Raw genomic sequence first — 21,565 nt, forward strand, 5'->3', positions numbered from 1 at the left:
AAGATAGAATCGGTAACTGTAGAATAACCAAAAGTAGATTTTGATGTATTATAGTTTGAGATCTATCCAACAGGAATATTATATGGTGTGCTTGCTAGTGAATGCATTGCAAGTACTAATATATGAGAGTAGTAAATGGCGAAAGGTTAATCATTGATAAAAAAAAAGTACAGGAGCCCAAAGAGGAAATCTTATTTAGAACAATCTTGAAATCTTCAATATCCTGTATGGGAAAATTGCTACATTTCATAAAATTGTTATCTTTGGTCATATAATTATTTTCTTACTGTAAACATGCAGTTTACTCTTAATTATAATGCCTCTGGGTGACATTATATATATATATATATATATATATATATATATATATATATATATATATATATATATATATATATATATATATATATATGGGATAAAAGAATGGTAGATTCGGATTAACAGAAAATCAAATACAGTATTGTGGAGAATTTTTTTAATGGTTACGTTCTGAGTGGGAACTTAGTCCGGGAAAGTCTCCTTATAACAGTTACATAAAGTTCAACAGGGGAGGATAGGAGCACTTACTCTCGGGGCACAAACACCCTGCTAATACTTTACTGTCACAATTCACTAACCATCACTCACATACAAAAGGGAAATTTTACTGTCCAGAGGCCGGAAAACTCCACACAATTTTGAAATAATTTATGGCCTACTCTAGCTTTGTCAGGTCTATAGTCATTTCATTCTCAGGCTCTGTTCCGGCTCCGTCCCAGCTACCCCAATGAAATGCTGGACAGTTATTTTACGTTAATGTAATTAAGACAAAATCTAAAAATGGGAGCAGTGATGTAAAGTAGTTTAAAAGTTTAAAGATAAGGATCTTTACCTTCGAAGCAAATATATTAATGCAAAGTACCTCGCTGGTACCACCTATAGACTTACTTAGGTTTTCTCTTTAAATATTGGGTACTTTGTCCCGTGATCAACTATTCATTTCACACATTAAAATAAATGAGGGAGCAAAAATACTAAGGAGGTTTAATTAACCTAATATTGATTTATTTCACAAATTTACATGAAAGAAACGGACATCTTAACAACACAAAAATGGAATAAAAAGAGATGCAATTCAAATAATGAAAATGATGAGTTAGACACGTGGTCTGCAACAATCAAAATAGGGTCTGGCACGTGGCCCACGTGACCCAGAGACTATGTTAGTCTCAAAAGGCAAAAATTTGTATAGAAAAAATATATACACACAATCCCACCGCACACAGTCCGAATAGTGTAATTAGCCAGGTACCCTATCAAGTTAAAATTAGTCTAAGCTAATAAAAAATGGGGGAAAACTAAATGGCCATTGATGTAGTACCTGCACTCCTTTGAAGTTTAGTCCTATGCCCGAGATAGCTGTTGACCTGGTTGTTGCACTAATTGGCACGCTGCACTCTTGCCTGGCTCACCCCAAGAATTCTCACTGTGGCTGCAACTAGGTACACCAGGGACCTCTTCTCAATCTCTCCGACCGGCAGCAACAGGACTCGTTGGTGAGACACGTTTTGGAAGAGAGAGTGGGGTGAGCCAGAATTGGCCGGGTTCAATGACCAGGCAGGTCAGCAGGCCAGGGCAGCTCCTCGTAGAATCTGCTCGACACTACGGTCGAAGAGATCACCTGGCTTCACCTTTCCAGACAGGTGAAGAGCTTGATGCGCATGGTAATCCATTGGGGTTGCCATATCGGGACTTCAGGACAGGGCAATATATTGTTGAAAGGAGTGCAGAGGAGGCAGGATTTTGTACTAACTACTCAGATAAATCTTGCTGCTCTGAGGGAGGTTATATAAACAACAATCCTACCTATTCTGGCTTGCTAAAAATTAATATTTAAAATGATTAATTAGCAATGGACTGGTACGATGGGCATACATCTTAAAATTAACAAACCTTAATTGGTATTGAGAAATATAAGATGCATTAATTCAGCAGTATTGGAATTTATATAAAAATGTAGTTTAGGAATTTTAATCTCGACCCATGTAGTTTAAGGAAAGAACCAACATACGCCGTGGTTACACTAAGGCCCTCTAACGTGCGTATCTACGCTGTGACGTCACGAGCATGGCGTGCGTCACTGTCAACAAGTTTAAGTTAGTCCTCCCTATGTTTCGTTAAAGAAAACTAGATGTAGGAGAGAATTTTTAAGGGGTAGCTATAGTATTAGTAGAAGATATCTAAAAATACGATTAAAAGAAGAAGAGTGAAGAAAATTCTTCACAAGTATTGTATATCTCCTAAGCTTCACGTTTAGATTGAACTAAACAAAATTATATGTTTCAGTGGATGAATATGCAAACAGCCCATTACCTTACAGTAGTAACAAAGAAATCTCATAAAGAACTTCTATTTTAACTTTATATATTTCCATATATCTATGTATGTTTCAGCCACACAAGGGAGATGAAGAAGAATGCAAGGATTTTACATTATAACTATTTTTTTTTCATAAATTTGTCAAGTTTATAAGTATAAGAATATTAGAGGCTTTATTAAAAGCTTATAGTACTATATCATGGAAAGAGATATTAAACTCCAACAAACACAATAATTAAAAATGACTAAACAAAGAGAGAGGAGTTCCATGGAATGGAGTCTTCAACTACTACTATTAATACCTAAGAGGAGCCGGACCAGCCGGTCCTTAAAAAAATATCTTTAATAATCTTAGTGCAGTTATATAATATTATATTCATTTAATGTAGTGATACTGTGATTAAAAATGCCAATTAAAGATTATATCGTAGATTTAATTGGCTTAGGAGCTACTGCAGGCATTAGTTATGGATTATACTGTTTCCTGCGAGCTAGCAAGAGCACCTTGGAAAATTTAAAGGTGAGATTACAGGTCTTACAGGTCTTACAGGTCTTGCAGGTCATAATCTGTATTCGTTATTCATAGCATATAGGTATATAGGTAAATCTTTGCTCACCTATATGAAAACCTACTTTTCAAACAGATGTAAGAACCCCTGCTAACCTAAGGTTCATCACCTAACCTAATGCAGGAGCCATAACCTTACCCTGCGACACCACTCCTTATACTACCGTATTCTTAGCTTAACCAGGGTGTATGTAGGATAGCAGCCACCTGTATATATTATTATGTCTAACTTAGAATACGGCAGTGAAGTTAGAAATGGAGTAAATACTCAAAACTGTCCCTATTTGGTAATTGTATATATTATGGACACTTTTGAGTAATTACTCCATTTTTAACTTAGGGTTTCATTGTATATTATTCCATACTAATGTAACCTAGGGAAAAACTACTGTTTCTTATAGAAAAAATTTCGCTCTCTTCGAAAATGACACTCGTTCCCGTCGCAAATTAATAGTTTCAGAAATAAATATACATCTATATCCTCCAATAATGGGGGACCCCCAGTGGGAACTCGGGGTTTTGGGTGGGGAAAACATACTGGGGAATCGATATATAAACGTAAAAAAAGCCTTTTCTTCTCTATACATTACCTTCTTGAAATTATAATAACTGGAGGAATATACAAAACAGTATATCTGGATAAACTTTGGAGGCGCCGTTACAAAGATTGTGTCATGAAAAAATACAGTAACCAGTGCTGCCAACGTCCGACGTAGATCAAATGTTATTTTGTGACCTGTCATACTACTAGGCTAGGTTAGGTGGGTTTGTTAGGTTCTGTGCCCTTTTTGTACATTTTATATATTGAGTAAAACTTATATGGAGAAATTATTTAATATATGGAAATATCTATCATTACTATCTTTAGTAATGTCAACGTGCCGTTGGTAACTCTGGTACACATACGTTAACGTTGGTAACACTGTGTATTATTGGTAACGTTGCTAATGTTATCGTTCGTTCGTAAGAGAAGTGACATCGTGCATCTTAAAGTTATCCGAATTGGTTGATCTGTTTGTTTCCCATTGAAATGAACATCAAATTCGCTTAATTCACGTTATTTACTATAGGAAAACAATTATATTTTGTTTCCCCAGTATGTTTTCCCCACCCAAAACCCCGAGTTCCCACTGGGGGTCCCCCATTATCGTAGGCTATAGATGTATATATATTTCTGAAACTATTCATTTGCGACGGAAACGAGTGTCATTTTTGAAGAGATCGTAATTTTTTCTGTAAGAAACAGTAGTTTTTTTCCTAGGTTACATTGCCATGTAATTCACTACAAAAATACCGTGAATTGTATATATTATGGACACTTTTGAGTAATTACTCCATTTTTAACTTAGTATATATTTTGAATATATATCAAATGTACGCTGGCATCACGAACTATAGTTTGATTGACTATGTTGACGATGTCAGTTCCAGGTCGTTTAGTGAGGAAACCTGGCTTTTTATTTCTTATAATTCTATAGTTTTTCATAATTTTTACTTGTTTCCATGTGGCAAATTGTATTAAATTATGAGAAAGTAACAGAGGAAAACAATGGCTTTGCATAATTGGGCAGTATACGGAGAGCTTGGTCTTGTAAGCAAATACCACAAAAACAAATGTCATATTTAAATGTAAAAATAAAAGATTTTAGTAACTACTGATGTCCTTTATCATTCAAGTGAACTTGGCGTAGAAATGTAACAGAAACTGCCTCATTACGGCCAAGAACTGCCTTAAGGGGACAATCTCAGGGTTATATGATGAAAAATAGGAATATTTTTTTATTGTCTTATGATAATGAAATACCCTTCTCAAACGTATTCCCGATGTCGGTTGCCGTGGTAACGCATCGGTGCCAGGCGCACGGACATTTAATTGCGTAATACAGTGAACCCTCGTTTATCGCGGTAGATAGGTTCCAGACGCGGCCGCGATAGGTGAAAATCCGCGAAGTAGTGACACCATATTTACCTATTTATTCAACATGTATATTCAGACTTTTATAACCTTCCCTTGTACGTAGTACTGTTAACAAACTACCCTTTAATGTACAGAACACTTAATGCATGTACTACAGTACCCTAAACTAAAACAGGCACAAATATTAAAGGTGATTTTATATCATGCATTTCCTAAACACGCTAAAAAGCACGATAAAAAATGGCAACCAATGTTTTGTTTACATTTATCTCTGATCATAATGAAGAAACAAACTGGAGGTAGAGCTTTGCTTATTACCCAGACATATTTCCCATACTTTTCCCTTAGAACTACATCACATCTTCCTACTTTAGATATATATATATATATATATGTGTGTGTGTTTGTGTGTATATATATATATATATATATATATATATATATATATATATATATATATATATATATATATATATATATATATATATATATATATATATATATATATATATATACATACCTACATATATACATAAATACATGCATATATATATATATATATATATATATATATATATATATATATATATATATATATATATATATATATATATATATTACTGTATATATATGGGTTATGGAAAAAATCCGCGAAGTGGTGAATCCGCGATGGTCGAACCGCGAAGTAGCGAGGGTTCACTGTACTCGTGGATTTAAATGCCCAACTGCAGCTGACAGGGGGTGTAATTTTACCTCTTTATTTCAGATATCAATATCTCAGCAAAAAATTTAGATATTTTCAATCTGTTTGTTTTTGCTGATAGTACAAGCTTTTTCCCTTCTGCCGGCAGCATGAGCTAGAACTGTGCTCTTGGCGTTCTCCCTACAGCCGCCAGTAGCCTTGAAACATGAGTGAGGAATGGTGTATGTCTGGTTTTGTCTGGTTTTCCCATATTGTTTAGGTATATAATCATGATTGTGAAGCTGGGGCATTTTAGATTGCAAACCCAGCTACAAAGAGTCTGGTGGTGCCAAATGATACCCTCCAGATACATATTATCACCTAATAGTATACTAAACACGAGCTAGGTGGGTGGGAGGGGACTGGGTACCAACAATCCTTCTACAAGGTTGGGGCTCATTATGATATATTTTTATTATTTTTATCCTATTTCTACATTTTAAGGTTACACATCATAGGAAACAAGATAAATTACCAATAAAACCAATAAAACATTATTTTCAATATTAAACTTACCCGGTGATCATGTAGCTGTCAGCTCTGCTGCCCGACAGAAAAACCTAAGGACGAAATACGCCAGCGATCGCTATACAGGTGGGGGTGTACATCAACAGCGCCATCTGTCGAGCAGGTACTCAAGTACTTCATGTCAACACAGAACCAATTTTCTCTCTGTCGTGCCACCGGCAAGACCTACTAAATACGCTGTTGTTTCTGGATTGATTTTCACGTTATTTGGTGAAGTATTCTTTTCTGGATATTAGCTATCGCTGTGCAGAAGTTATCTTCAATACTTCCTTGCATTCTTTTATTAGATTTTGGATTATTTGTTGACGACTTGGATAGATTTTGAATTCCCCCCTTTTGACTAATTCAAGATGTCTGACCCTGCTCAAGTCCCCAAGTACAGGAAGTGTAGCGCTAGGGACTGTTCTAGGCGTCTTCCGAAGGCCTCTATCGATCCGCACACCGTTTGTTCCAATTGTAGGGGTAAAGCCTGTCAATTGGAAGATCGATGTGAGGAATGCGTTGGGCTTTCGGAATTCGATTTTCAAGAATTCCTGAAATATGCACGTAGGCTAGAGAAGGATAGGATCAGGAGGAGTTCGTCTCGCTCAATTGATTTTTCCTCTCCCCATGCCCCACAACCTATTCCTTCCCCTGTAGTGGTTGCACCCGACCCCCCTGCTAGCTCTCATCAACCTTCGATGGCAGATATGATGCGTGCCATCCAGGCTCTAGGTGAGAGAGTCGAGTCATTGGCGAATGACCGCAATCAACTCATGGTTGACGTCAGGGAGTTGAAAGGTAAAAGTGCAGTGGGAAGTGAAGTGAGTGTCAGTGCAGTGAAAAGTGTCAGTGTTATGCATGAGGGTGCGTCTGTTCGTGCCTGTCGTCCTCCCAGTCCGGGACCTCTTGCAAGCTCCCAAGCCCAGGGGAGAAGCAATGTCGTACGACCAAAGGGTTCGACAGGCTTTAATCAGCGGACAGACGTTCCCTCCGTGGTTTCGGACGTATCTTGCCTAGATCGTCCCACCCACAAGAAGACGAGTGAGCCCGTTCATTCCTCGTCTGCGGAAGAGGTTTCTCGCCAGAAACGCTGGATCAAGGTCTCACGGCCTCTTAAACGCAAGGTCCCTTCCGAGCAAGTCCAACGGCCCAGGTGTAGCCACTGGGTCAGTTCGGACTCGCTGCAGTCCTCCGACGACTGCACACCTCCTAAGAGAGGCAAAGTGGTACCGCAGCAGGCAATAACTCCGTCTGTTGCCGCACCAGCTGCTGTAGACCCTAAGTGGTCTTTGCTGCAGTCTATGCAGACTCAGCTAGCTTCCTTTATGCAGGAGTATCGTGCGGAGAAGGTTGACGCTGCACCCGTTAGCCTACAACCAGCCACGGTTGTGCGCCCAGCTGACGCTGAGGCTGCCTGCTCCCACACTCCGGCTGTGAGAGCTCCACCACCTATGCGCATTCGACCCTGCCAGACGCAAGTTGACGTTCGCCGACGCGCGGAACCCTCCGTTGACGTGCGTGAGCTACCACAACAACAGGAGGGTGGAGTTAAGCTGCCGTGTTTTGACGCGGTGCGTCAGCCTCCGCAACCCACGGCGGTCTCCACTATGCGCCCCCACTCAGCTATGGTTGTTGCCAGTTCTCAGACTGACCAACAGTGGCATGACGTTGGATCCAGTGCAGCCACGCATGCACCCGTGCTGCCGGACTCAGCCGTCCAGCTTTTATCTACTCCTTTGCCGCTTCCTCCTCAGCATTCAGACGATGGACTCTCTGATGATGACGAAGCTGCTCATCTTGACGACCAACACTCGGACATCGACGAACCCAAGACCACGCCTCCCTCCTTAGACTTTAGGAAAGTGCTTGCGCTGTTCAAGGATTTATATCCGGATCAGTTTGTGTCTGCAGCTCCACGCTCGCCTCCCTCTGAGTTCGCTTTAGGCATGCAGTCAGCAGCTCCTGCCTTTACGAAGCTCGTACTCGCTCGCTCGTCCAAGAGAGCTTTAAGGGTACTGGGAGAGTGGTTGCAGTCCAAAAAGCAACTTGGGAAGACAACCTTCATGTTTCCCCCGGCCAAGCTTGCTTCCAGATCTAGCATCTGGTATGCCACGGGAGAGGTTCTCGGTTTGGGAGTTCCTGCCTCTGCCCAGGGCGACTTCTCAAGTCTGGTAGACTCTCCCCGCAGGCTGGCTATGAGACGCTCCAAGATTTGCTGGACTCCTTCGGATATGGACCATCTTATGAAGGGAGTTTTCCGTGCATTCGAAGTCTTTAACTTCCTGGACTGGTGTTTGGGAGCGTTGAGCAGGAAGACCTCCCCTTCTGATAAGGAAACTTCCATGCTCATTATGTCCTGCATGGACAAAGCCATACGGGATGGTTCTAGTGAGCTTGCGGCTTCTTTCGTGTCCGGGGTCCTCAAGAAGCGGGATCACCTTTGCTCCTTCTTGTCAGCTGGAGTCACCCCATGCCAAAAGTCGGAACTTATGTTTGCTCCGCTCTCGAAGTGTCTCTTCCCTGAAGAGTTGATCAAGGAGATTGCTGCCTCCTTGATCCAGAAAGACACTCATGACCTGGTGGCGTCATCCGCACGCAAAGCCACCTCTTTGCCCTCCGTGCCTAGACCCAGGATGGACACTCCAGCGTCAAGGTTCATTCCGCCCTTTCGTGGCAGAGCCTCCAGCAGAGGAGGTGCTCGGGCCGAAAGTCAACGTGGGAGCAAGAAGAAGGGTTCCAAGTCCTCTAGAGGCAGAGTCTGACTGTCACCTTCTTCAGACAGCAGTGGGAGCCAGGCTCAAGAACTACTGGCAGGCCTGGGAGAACAGGGGCGCAGACGCACAGTCTGTGAAGTTACTCAGAGAGGGGTACAGGATTCCATTCTTGCGCAAGCCCCCTCTAGCAACAACTCCCATCGACCTCTCTCCCAGGTACAGAGAGGAGGACAAGAGGCTAGCTTTACAGCAAGAGGTGTCTCTCTTACTACAAAAGGGAGCGGTAGTCATAGTCCGGGACCATCAATCCCCGGGCTTCTACAACCGTCTCTTCTTAGTGGCGAAGAAGACAGGAGGTTGGAGACCGGTGCTAGACGTCAGTGCTCTGAATGTCTTTGTCACAAAGCAGACGTTCACCATGGAGACGACAAAGTCGGTTCTAGCATCGGTCAGGAAGGAAGACTGGATGGTCTCGTTAGACCTAAAGGACGCTTACTTTCACGTCCCCATCCACCCAGATTCCCAACCTTTTCTAAGGTTCGTTTTCGGGAAGGTTGTATACCAGTTCCAAGCCCTGTGCTTTGGCCTAAGCACGGCACCTCTAGTATTTACCAAACTGATGAGGAATACAGTATTGCCAAATTCCTGCATTTAGCAGACATCAGAGCCTCCCTCTATTTGGACGACTGGCTTTTAAGAGCTGCGTCAAGTCGTCGCTGTCTGGAGAATCTAAAGTGGACTCTGGATCTGACCAAGGAATTGGGTCTCCTGGTCAATATGGAAAAGTCACAACTCGTCCCATCCCAAACTATAGTATACCTAGGAATGGAGATTCAGAGTCAAGCTTTTCGGGCTTTTCCGTCGGCCCCCAGAATCAGTCAAGCCCAAGAATGCATCCAGAGCATGCTGAAGAAGAACCGATGTTCAGTCAGACAGTGGATGAGTCTGATAGGGACGCTTTCATCGCTGGACCAGTTCATCGCGTTAGGGAGACTCCACCTCCGACCCCTTCAGTTCACCTAGCTGCTCACTGGAGAAAGGACAAGACGCTAGAAGCGGTCTCGGTTCCTATTTCCGAGAAGATGAAGTCTTCACTGACTTGGTGGAAGAACAACATTCTCCTCAGGGAGGGTCTGCCACTGGCTGTTCAGACCCCCGACCACCTTCTCTTCTCGGACGCATCGGACACGGGCTGGGGTGCAACACTGGACGGTCGGGAATGCTCGGGCACGTGGAATTCGGATCAAAGAGCGCTGCACATCAACTGCAGGGAGCTACTGGCAGTTCATCTGGCCTTGAGAAGCTTCAAGTCCCTCCTTCTAGGCAAGGTGGTGGAGGTGAACTCCGACAACACCACAGCCTTGGCGTACATCTCCAAGCAAGGAGGGACTCATTCGATGACGTTGTACGAGATCGCAAGGGACCTCCTCACCTGGTCAAGAGATCGAAACATATCCCTAGTAACGAGGTTCATTCAAGGCGACATGAATGTCATGGCAGACCGCCTCAGCCGGAAGGGTCAAATCATCCCAACAGAGTGGACCCTTCACAAGAATGTTTGCAACAGACTATGGGTCTTGTGGGGTCAGCCTACCATAGATCTGTTCGCTACCTCGATGACCAAGAGGCTCCCAATTTATTGCTCACCGATTCCGGACCCAGCAGCAGTTCATATAGATGCCTTTCTTCTGGATTGGTCCCATCTAGACCTTTATGCGTTCCCCCCGTTCAAGATTGTCAACAGAGTACTGCAGAAGTTCGCCTCTCACGAAGGGACAAGGTTGATGTTGGTTGCTCCCCTCTGGCCCGCGAGAGAATGGTTCACCGAGGTACTGCAATGGCTAGTAGACGTTCCCAGAACACTTCCTCTAAGAGTGGACCTTCTACGTCAGCCGCATGTAAAGAAGGTACACCCAAGCCTCCACGCTCTTCGTCTGACTGCCTTCAGACTATCGAAAGACTCTCAAGAGCTAGAGGCTTTTCGAAGGAGGCAGCCAGAGCGATTGCTAGAGCGAGGAGGACATCCACTCTCAAAGTCTACCAGTCAAAGTGGGAAGTCTTCCGAAGCTGGTGCAAGGCGAAATCAGTATCCTCAACCAGTACCTCTGTAACTCAGATAGCTGACTTCCTTTTATTCCTAAGGAAGGAAAGATCCCTTTCAGCTCCCACGATCAAAGGTTACAGAAGCATGTTGGCAGCAGTCTTCCGTCACAGAGGCTTAGATCTTTCCAACAACAAAGATCTACAGGACCTCCTTAAGTCTTTTGAGACCTCGAAGGAGCGTCGGTTGGCCACACCAGGTTGGAACTTAGACGTGGTTTTAAGGTTCCTTATGTCAGCAAGGTTCGAACCGCTTCAATCAGCCTCTTTTAAAGATCTCACTTTGAAGACTCTTTTCCTCGTCTGCTTAGCAACAGCTAAAAGAGTCAGTGAGATACACGCCTTCAGCAGGAACATTGGATTTACATCTGAAACGGCTACATGTTCCTTACAGCTTGGTTTTTTAGCCAAAAACGAACTCCCTTCTCGTCCTTGGCCCAAATCGTTCGAGATTCCAAGCCTGTCTAATTTGGTTGGAAATGAACAAGAAAGAGTCCTATGCCCAGTAAGAGCTCTTAAGTACTATTTAAGACGTACTAAACCATTACGAGGACAATCAGAAGCTTTATGGTGCGCTATTAAGAAACCTTCTTTACCGATGTCGAAGAACGCAGTTTCTTATTATATCAGACTTTTGATTCGAGAAGCTCATTCTCATCTGAATGAGGAAGACCATGCTTTGCTGAAGGTAAGGACACATGAAGTTAGAGCTGTCGCAACTTCAGTAGCCTTCAAACAAAACAGATCTCTGCAGAGTGTAATGGATGCAACCTATTGGAGAAGCAAGTCAGTGTTCGCATCATTTTACCTTAAAAATGTCCAGTCTCTTTACGAGAACTGCTACACCCTGGGACCATTCGTAGCAGCGAGTGCAGTAGTAGGTGAGGGCTCAACCACTACATTCCCCTAATCCCATAACCTTTTTAATCTTTCTCTTGAAATGTTTTTATTGTTGTTTTTGGGTTGTACGGAAGGCTAAGAAGCCTTTCGCATCCTGGTTGATTTGGCGGGTGGTCAAATTCTTTTCTTGAGAAGCGCCTAGGTTAGAGGTTTTGATGAGGTCCTTTAGTATGGGTTGCAACCCTTCATACTTCAGCTCCTAGGAGTCGCTCAGCATCCTATGAGGATCGCGAGGCTCAGTAAGGAAGACGTACTTAAAAAGGCAGAGTAATTGTTCAAGTCGACTTCCTTACCAGGTACTTATTAATTTTATGTTTGTTATTTTGAATAACTGCTAAAATGAAATACGAAATACTTAGCTTTTAATGTTAACATGTATGCTGGTCTCTACCCACCCCCCTGGGTGTGAATCAGCTACATGATCACCGGGTAAGTTTAATATTGAAAAATGTTATTTTCATTAGTAAAATAAATTTTTGAATATACTTACCCGGTGATCATAAATTAAAGGACCCACCCTTCCTCCCCAATAGAGACCCAGTGGACCGAGGAGAAAATTGGTTCTGTGTTGACATGAAGTACTTGAGTACCTGCTCGACAGATGGCGCTGTTGATGTACACCCCCACCTGTATAGCGATCGCTGGCGTATTTCGTCCTTAGGTTTTTCTGTCGGGCAGCAGAGCTGACAGCTACATGATCACCGGGTAAGTATATTCAAAAATTTATTTTACTAATGAAAATAACATATTAGAACACATTAGAGGAAAAAATGGTTAAAAGAAATGAAATTTACAACATTTAATCTTTAACTGCGATTATCTCAAAACTTGTTTTTTTAACTTTAAAGTTATACAACTCGGTTATTTATAAAGATAAAACAGTTTTGTTAAATGCAAAATACTTCTAATGCATGTATAAAATATATGGCCTAAATAGAATTTTTATTATTTTTTTTTTTCATAATATGTTTTATGAAAATTTTTCCAAAATTTTGAGTGTTTTTCAAAAATTAAAAAAAAATGAAGCGTGATTTCTTTCAAAAATGTGTTAAGATATCTTTTTTCCATTTAATGCATATAATAAGGGATTTGAATTTGAATTTTATATTCCTTATAGTTTTTGAGTTCTATTGCTTTGAAAATTGCAAAAAAAACACAATTAAAAAAAAAAAACTCTATTAAATCAAAAAATTAAAAAGCTATAGTAATAAAATTTGGGGAGAAGCTTTACTGTAAGGTACTTAATGTGTGTATCAAATCTCATTTAAATCCGAGCATAAATACTATAACCCTCAAATTGTCCCCTTAAGTAGGCCTAGGCCTATGACCTATCCCTTTATCAACTATGGGAGACACTTTTCTCGCAGTTGTGCACATCACATTTGCGTGTATTATGGCGGAATGATAGAAATTACCATTTATATTCTATAGACTTGATTGAAAGTAAACAAACTGATACAGTAAGATCGAATGTAAGATTTACCGGGTTTTTTACTTATTTTACATCGAATTTCATTCAGCAAAGTACTTTTATAAGCAAAGGTGACTACCTCTAGTGAATTTGAATTTGTGATCACTCGGTGAAATGGACTTTTCACACTATTATTGACGGAAAAGCTGCTCGGGTGGAATTTTGCTGTTTATTAGCACCTTACCTTTTGGGAAAGTTATTAGAGGTCAGAGCTGCAGTGAAAGGTTTTAAAACATGACAATGATTCAAGATTTAGAGGATGTAAAAAATCAGAGTGCCAAGGAGATATTTACTAGCCCCAAAATCATAGCATTAACCTTTTAAATAGCTGCTGAGAAGGAAAATTATTAATTGGTTTAATCTAGCATTAGAAGATATACATCATGACATAATTTTTGAGTTTCTATCAACCAAAAAGGTATAGTACCCCAAGTCTGTTTTACTAAGAATTGTTCTCGCTACGATGAAGTTCTTATTAGGCATAGAGTAGGCAAAATTGCTAAAGATGATCAGGTCTGGCAGAATAACTGGTTGTTCACTCATCTTGATATATTATGATTACCTGTTTTTCAATATTAAACTTAGCCGGTGATCATATAAGCTGTCAGCTCTGCTGCCCGACAGAAAAACCTAAGGACAAAATACGCCAGCGATCGCTATACAGGTGGGGGTGTACATCAACTGCGCCATCTGTCGAGCAGGTACTCAAGTACTCCATGTCAACACAGAACCAATTTTCTCTCTGTCGTGCCACTGGCAAGACCTACTAAATACGCTGTTACTAACTGGATTTGTTTTCACAACTATTTGGTGAAGTACACTATTCTAGTTTTGAGCTTTCGCTATGCAGGGGTTTTATCTTCATCTCAAAACTTGAACTCGTTTTGGATAGATTTAATTATGGTGACAAAGAGAGTATGAACTCTCTTTCACTTTTAAATGGCCGACCCTTCCCTTAGACGGAAGTGTGTTTAGGTTTTTAGTAATTTTGCTTAACACGTTATAGATCTTTATATTTTATATCTCTCCGCCTTTATTAGGCCTCTTCGATTAACTTTCCATTTATTATAAACATATAAAAAATAAATTTTTATGTTTTGTTTATATGCGACCTTTCCTGATAGTAGGCGGTCCTAACTTGGAACCGAAGTTAATCAACATTGAGCCCGTTATATCGTATTTAGCCTTTAAGGAATTTAAAACTTTTTAAATTTAATGTTTTATGAAAGAATTTCTTTGATAGTCTTCGTACTGTTTTCAAAGATGAACTAACGTTTAGTTTTTTTAGACTACACAGTTGTTGACGTTCAGGACGTTCAACATGCGCTCTATCGTTACGATAGAGAGAGAGTGTATCACGGTTTCACTTTGCAGTAAGAGTAAATCGATTCTGACGTTTTGTTCATTCTTTCTTAGCTTAAATGTTTTAAATTCTAAATTAAAGGAACTTTTTATTTGGAAAACCTTTCAGTTTTTTTCCTTTAGCCAAATAACATGTTTTTTTGACGATATATAATTGGGCTCTTCTCTCAGGTGCGAAATCAAGAGAGAAAGAGAGAGAGAGATAGAGACGGAGGGAGAGAGAGGAGAAAAAACGTTCCGTTCAAGCGGGTAACGTTGTTCTCGTGTTACTCTCCTCCCTAGTCGCTGTACGGGGAAGAAGGTAAAACGTTTCTAGGGTTTTATTCTTGTCCCCAGGCTATGTGCGGTGAGAGTTTGTAAACGTAGTTTATTTGAACTAGTGTTTAGTCTCTTTCCCAGCCACTGAATTCTTTATCTTTATATATGTTTTCTGTTTTTGCTAGTATTAATGAGCTGCATTATACGACTGATTTCGCAATTACTACCTTTTAATGAAGGGTAGAATTGCGTGTTTCAGGTAGAAATCAGTAAAAGTTTCGATTTCAGTGAAATAAGTGCAAAACAGAAAATCGAAGTGATAAAGTGATATGCGCAAAGTGTTACAGTGTTGCGTCCGAGGGTTCGTCTGTTCGTGCCTGTCGTTCACCTAGTCCGGGACCTCTTGCAAGCTCCCAAGCCCAGGGGAGAAGTAATGTCGAACGACTTATGGGTTCATCAGGCCTTGATCAACGAACAGACGTTTCCCTCCGTGGTTTCGGGCGTATCTACCCAAGATCGCCCCACCCACACAAAGACGAGAGAGCCCACTTACTTCTTGTCTGCGGAAGAGCTTTCTCGTAAGAAACCATGGACCAAGGTCTCGCAGCTTATTAAGCGCAAGTCGGTCCCTTCCGCGCAAGTCCAACGGCCCAGTTGTAGCCACTGGGTCAGTTCGGACTCGCTGCAGTCTTCCGACGACTGCTCACCTCCTAAGAGAGGCAAAGCGGTACCGCAACAGGCAGTAACACCGTCTGTTGCCGCACCTGCTACTGTAGACCCTAAGTGGTCTTTGCTGCAGACCATGCAGACACAGTTAACATCTTTAATGCAGGAGTATCGTGCGGAGAAGGTTGACGCTGCACCCGTTAGCCTACAACCAACCACGGTTGTGCGTTCAGTTGACGCTGAGGCTACCTTCTCCCGCACTCCGGCTGTGAGAGTTCCACCACCCATGCGCAGTGTACCCTGCCAGCCGCACGTTGACGTTCACAGACGCACGGAACCCTCCGTTGACGTTCGCGAGTTACCACAACAACAGGAGGGTGGAGTTAAGTTGCTTTGTTTTGACGCTGTGCGTCAACCTCCGCATTCTAGAGTTGTTTTGACTGCTCAGTATAGACAGTCAAAGCAGTCTCGAGTGAACACTGTATGTCCTCACGCACCTGTTGTGGTTGACAGTTCAGTTGTTGACAGTTCACAGACTGTCAACCAGTTACATGACGTTGCCTTCTGGTCTGCTACTAATGCACCAGTGCTATATGTCCTCACGCACCTGTTGTGGTTGACAGTTCAGTTGTTGACAGTTCACAGACTGTCAAGCAGTTACATGACGTTGCCTTCTGGTCTGCTACTAATGCACCAGTGAGAGACTCACTGAGATAACCTAGCTTTTATCGGACAAGGTTCCTGTAGATGAGAAAGTGCTGTTCTCCCTCCTACTGATATTCCTTTGAGGATTCTGTCATTTGGAGAGGAGCCTTAAGCTGCTTAGCCTCCTATGGACTTTAATTAAATCATGATAATTTTTTAAGGATCTTCGTCCGGATCTTGTAACTGCTGCTCCTCGTTCGCCTAAACGTCAGAGCTTACACTAGGCCTAGCTACTTTGAAGCCGTTGTTGTTAAGCTAGTGCTCTCTCGCTCTCCTAGAGAGCGTTACGTTGGCTAGGCGACTGGTTTTTGCACCAGGAGGAGTTTTAGGGATACAACCTTTGATTTCCCTTCTTTTAAACTGGCTTATAGAGCGAGAGTCTGATAGGACACGAGAGAAGTTCTCGGCTTGGGAGTTCATGCCTCTGCCCAGATAGACTTCTCAATTCTGGTAGACTCGCCCTGGCGCCTAGCCAGGAGACGCTCCAAGTTGTTTACAGGTCAACTTCTCAACTTTTGTCGAGCCTTTGAAGTTTTGCTGTTCTATTATGTCACACATAACAAGGCTTCCAGGGATGGTAAATGGTTTCGCCTCATTCGCTAACCCCGTCTGTTGCCACACCTGCTCCCGTAGACCCTAATGGGCTTTGCTGCAAGACATGCAGTCCAAGCTTGTGTCCTTGATAGAGGACTTAAATGCGGAGAAGAACCTTCTGGCCAACAACCTTCCAACCGGTTGGTTGTGCGCCCTGTTGACGCTGAGATATCCTACTCGCGTCTGCCAGTTGAGGTGGTTCCTCCACCGATGCGACCCAGTGTGGGTTGCCAGTCGCACGTTGACGTTAAGCGACGCTCGGAGGTGGTTGTTGACGTTCAGTGTGTCACTAGGAAGACGTTCAACAACCAGCAGAGGTGACTTGTTGTGACGCAGTGCGTCAACCTCAGCAACCCGGTAGGGTGTTGACTGCACAACCCAGACAGTCTAGACAGTTCGGGTTGACGCTGTACTTCCTCGCGCACCCATGGTTGTTGACAGTTCACAGACTGTGCAGCAGTGCCATGATATTGCGTCCGGCTCCGTCACGCATCCACCAGTGCGACCGGATTCAGCGAGTCAGACGTTGCCCACTCCGTTGCCGTTTCCTCATCAGATTCGGATGAGGACGTTGCTGAACAAGACGATCAACCCTCAGCCCTGCTATCCATCCAGAAGATGCTGAAGAAGGAACGCTGCCCAGTCAGGCTGTGGACGAGTCTGGTAGGGACACTGTCATCCGTGGATCAATTTGTGTCACTAGGAAGACTACACCTCCGTCCTCTTCTATACCATCTAGCTTTTCACTGGAAAAAGGACAAGACGCTAGAAGCGGTCTCGATCCCGGTTTCCGGAAAGATAAAATCTTGTCTGACTTGGTGAAAGGACTATATCAACCTTAGAGAGGGTCTTCCCCTGACTGTTCAGACTCCCAACCACGTTCTCTTCTCAGACGCATCGGACGTAGGCTGGGGTGCGACATTAGACGGTAGGGAATGCTCGGGATTATGGAACTCGAATCAAAGGACAATGCATTTCAACTGCAAGGAGCTACTGGCAGTACGTCTGACCTGGAAAAGCTTCAGGTCTCTCCTTCAAGGCAAAGTGGTGGAGGTGAACTCGGACAACACCACGGCTTTGGCGTACATCTCCAAGCAAGGAGGGACCTACTCTCTGACATTGTACGAGATCGCAAGGGACCTCCTCACCTGGTCAAAAGGTCTAGACATTTCACTAGTTACGAGGTTCATCCAAGGCAACTTGAATGTCATGGCAGATTGTCTCAGTCGGAAGGGACAAATAATTCCAACAGAATGGACCCTCCACAAGGATGTATGCAAGAGACTTTGGGCCACCTGGGGCCAGCCAACCATAGATCTCTTCGCAACCTCGATGACCAAGAGGCTCCCAATATTTTGCTCACCAATCCCGGAACCAGCAGCAGTTCATATAGATGCCTTTCTACTAGATTGGTCACATCTAGATCTATATGCATTCCCTCCGTTCAAGATTGTCAACAAGGTACTGCAGAAGTTCGCCTCTCACGAAGGGACAAGGTTGACGCTAGTTGCTTCCCTCTGGCCCGCGGGAGAATGGCTCACCGAGGTACTTCGATGGCTAGTAGACGTTCCCAGAACACTTCCCCTAAGGGTGGACCTTCTACGTCTGCCACGCGTAAAGAAGGTACACCAAGGCCTCCACGCTCTTCGTCTGACTGCCTTCAGACTATCGAAAGACTCTCGAGAGCTAGAGGCTTTTCGAAGGAGGCAGCCAGAGCGATTGCTAGAGCAAGGAGAACATCCACCCTTAGAGTCTACCAATCGAAGTGGGAAATCTTCCGAAACTGGTGCAAGTCCGTATCCGTATCCTCGACCAGTACCTCTGTAACTCGAATAGCTGACTTTCTCTTATATCTGAGGAAAGAACGAACTCTTTCAGCTCCCACTATCAAGGGTTACAGAAGCATGTTGGCATCAGTCTTCCGTCACAGAGGCTTAGATCTTTCCAACAATAAAGATCTACAGGACCTCCTTAAGTCTTTTGAGACCACGAAGGAGCGTCGTTTGGTTACACCTGGTTGGAATTTAGACGTGGTACTAAGATTCCTTATGTCAGACAGGTTCGAACCGCTACAATCAGCCTCCCTGAAAGATCTCACCTTAAAGACTCTTTTCCTGATATGCTTAGCCACAGCTAAAAGAGTCAGTGAGATTCATGCCTTCAGCAAGAACATCGGATTCTCATCCGAAACGGCTACATGTTCTACAACTTGGTTTTCTAGCCAAACACGAGCTGCCTTCTCGGCCTTGACCAATATCGTTCGATATTCCAAACTTATCGTATGGTTGGAAATGAACTAGAAAGAGTCTTATGTCCTGTAAGAGCTCTTAAGTTCTATTTAAAACCTTTACGAGGCCCGTCTGAAGCTTTATGGTGTTCAGTTAAGAATCCATCTTTGCCTATGTCAAAGAATGCTTTATCCTATTTTATCAGACTGTTAATACGAGAAGCTCATTCCCATCTGAATGAGGAAGACCAAGCTTTGCTGAAGGTAAGGACACACGAAGTTAGAGCTGTCGCAACTTCCGTGGCCTTTAAACAAAATAGATCTCTGCAAAGTATAATCGACGCAACCTATTGGAAAAGCAAATCAGTGTTCGCGTCTTTTTATCTTAAGAATGTCCAGTCTCTTTACGAGAACTGCTACACTCTGGGACCATTCGTAGCAACGAGTGCAGTAGTGGGTGAGGGCTCAACCACTACAATTCCCTAATTCCATAACCTTTTTAATCTTTCTCTTGAAATGTTTTATTATTGTTTTTGGGTTGTCCGGAAGGCTAAGAAGCCTTTCGCATCCTACTTGATTTGGCGGGTGGTCAAAGTCATTTCTTGAGAAGCGCCTAGATTAGAGGTTTTGATGAGGCCCTTTAGTATGGGTTGCAACCCTTCATACTTCAGCTCCTAGGAGTCGCTCAGCATCCTATGAGGATCGCGAGGCTCAGTAAGGAAGACGTACTTAAAAAGGCAGAGTAATTGTTCAAGTCGACTTCCTTACCAGGTACTGTACTTATTTATTTTATGTTTGTTATTTTGAATAACTGCTAAAATGAAATACAAAATACTTAGCTCATAATAATGTCAACATGTAATGCTGGTCTCTACCCACCCCCCTGGGTGTGAATCAGCTTATATGATCACCGGCTAAGTTTAATATTGAAAAATGTTATTTTTATTAATAAAATAAATTTTTGAATATACTTACCCGGTGATCATATATTAAAGGACCCTCCCTTCCTCCCCAATAGAGACCCAGTGGGCCGAGGAGAAAATTGGTTCTGTGTTGACATGGAGTACTTGAGTACCTGCTCGACAGATGGCGCAGTTGATGTACACCCCCACCTGTATAGCGATCGCTGGCGTATTTTGTCCTTAGGTTTTTCTGTCGGGCAGCAGAGCTGACAGCTTATATGATCACTGGGTAAGTATAAAATTTATTTTATTAATAAAAATAAAATTTTTCTTAACAAGCATAAATAAGGCCTTGGTTAAAGTAGGCTAGCCTGTAAGTGGCCAGGTATGGCTTTAGGCACGTAGGCCCCAAGCTAGGCCTAATCGCAGTAGTCTATATTTCCCGGTTATAAAAGAAAAATACGTAGACCATTCTATGATTTTTCTTTAATTATTAAATGAGATTTATTGGAATCTATAAACTTTTTACATTTAATTTATCAAGTTGTTGCAAGCTGAATTTTTGTCAAACTGTTACATCCTTTAAGATGATTTGCTGTAGCATATTAATGATTAATGATACTGTAGTTTGCAAATTATGGCAAATCAGAATAAGTCTGTCATACTGAGTAACATTCGTAATTCAGTTAAACTTCCATAAAAATGGATGGGACTTCATCGCTAAGTGATGAAGGTTGTGATACCCGAATAATCCAATCAATAATGTGAATAGGTATATAATTTGGTCATACATTCACCAAGCTATGAATTTGTATACGCTATTTACACTTGTATGGATGGAATGAAGAAAGCTGTAGGCGTGTAGGTGATAGGAGGATAGATGTGAGAGGCAAAAGAGCGTGCTAGAAATAGGTATGAATGGCGAGCGATTGTGATGCAGTTCCTCTGGGACCTGCTGCTTCCTCCGGTTGCCATGGTGACCCTTGAGGTAACAGTAGTAGGGGATTCGGCATATGAAGCTTCATTTGTGGTGGATAACGAGGGAGGGTGGGCTATGGCACCGAAGCAGTACCAATCAAACTCGGGTGAATCCCTCATCCAGTTGGAAGGAGCTAAGAGAAGAGAATTCATCCTTTTTTTTTTTATGTCAGGTGCCCCCAAAATTGAGGGAAGTGCCTTAGTAGTTAGAATAGATAGTTGTTCCATAACTGAAATACAAACCACGCTATTTACATTGGGTTTACCTTTCGGCATAGCTGAAATTGACGAGCCAGTAGATTTTAACGAGGGTTAACTACCCCAGCGCTAGTTAGCAGGGGTAGGGGAAGGGGTAGCTTGCTACCCCTCCCCCCCCCACACACCGGTGATTTGCTTCACTTCACTTTTGGCTCGGACGATGTACAGACGTCTCTGTCTATCGTCCTCGTTTTTGACAGCCTTAATCTTTTCTTTGCTTTTCCTCAGCTTTGTGTGTTTGAAGTTGGCCTCGCCCTTTGCTGTTCATCATGCGTAAGTGCCCTGGGATTGCCGGCCGCCCTTGTGGTACTCTCATGTCTGCGTTGGATACCGA

At 42.6% G+C, this 21,565-nt stretch overlaps 1 protein-coding gene across 1 annotated transcript in view; it reads left to right on the plus strand.

Annotated features, from left to right (window-relative positions):
• The first annotated feature begins 2,644 nt into the window (after nucleotides 1–2,644).
• LOC137621619 (mitochondrial E3 ubiquitin protein ligase 1-like) overlaps nucleotides 2,645–21,565 on the plus strand; it is a 110,857-nt gene continuing 91,936 nt past the window's right edge. The window contains exon 1 of the mRNA XM_068352062.1: nucleotides 2,645–2,878. Within this exon, the coding sequence (XP_068208163.1) occupies nucleotides 2,765–2,878 (114 nt within the window). The 5' untranslated portion in view covers nucleotides 2,645–2,764. The remainder of the gene's footprint in view (nucleotides 2,879–21,565) is intronic.

The sequence above is a fragment of the Palaemon carinicauda genome, chromosome 28 (assembly GCF_036898095.1).
Source record: "Palaemon carinicauda isolate YSFRI2023 chromosome 28, ASM3689809v2, whole genome shotgun sequence".
NCBI lineage: Eukaryota > Metazoa > Arthropoda > Malacostraca > Decapoda > Palaemonidae > Palaemon > Palaemon carinicauda.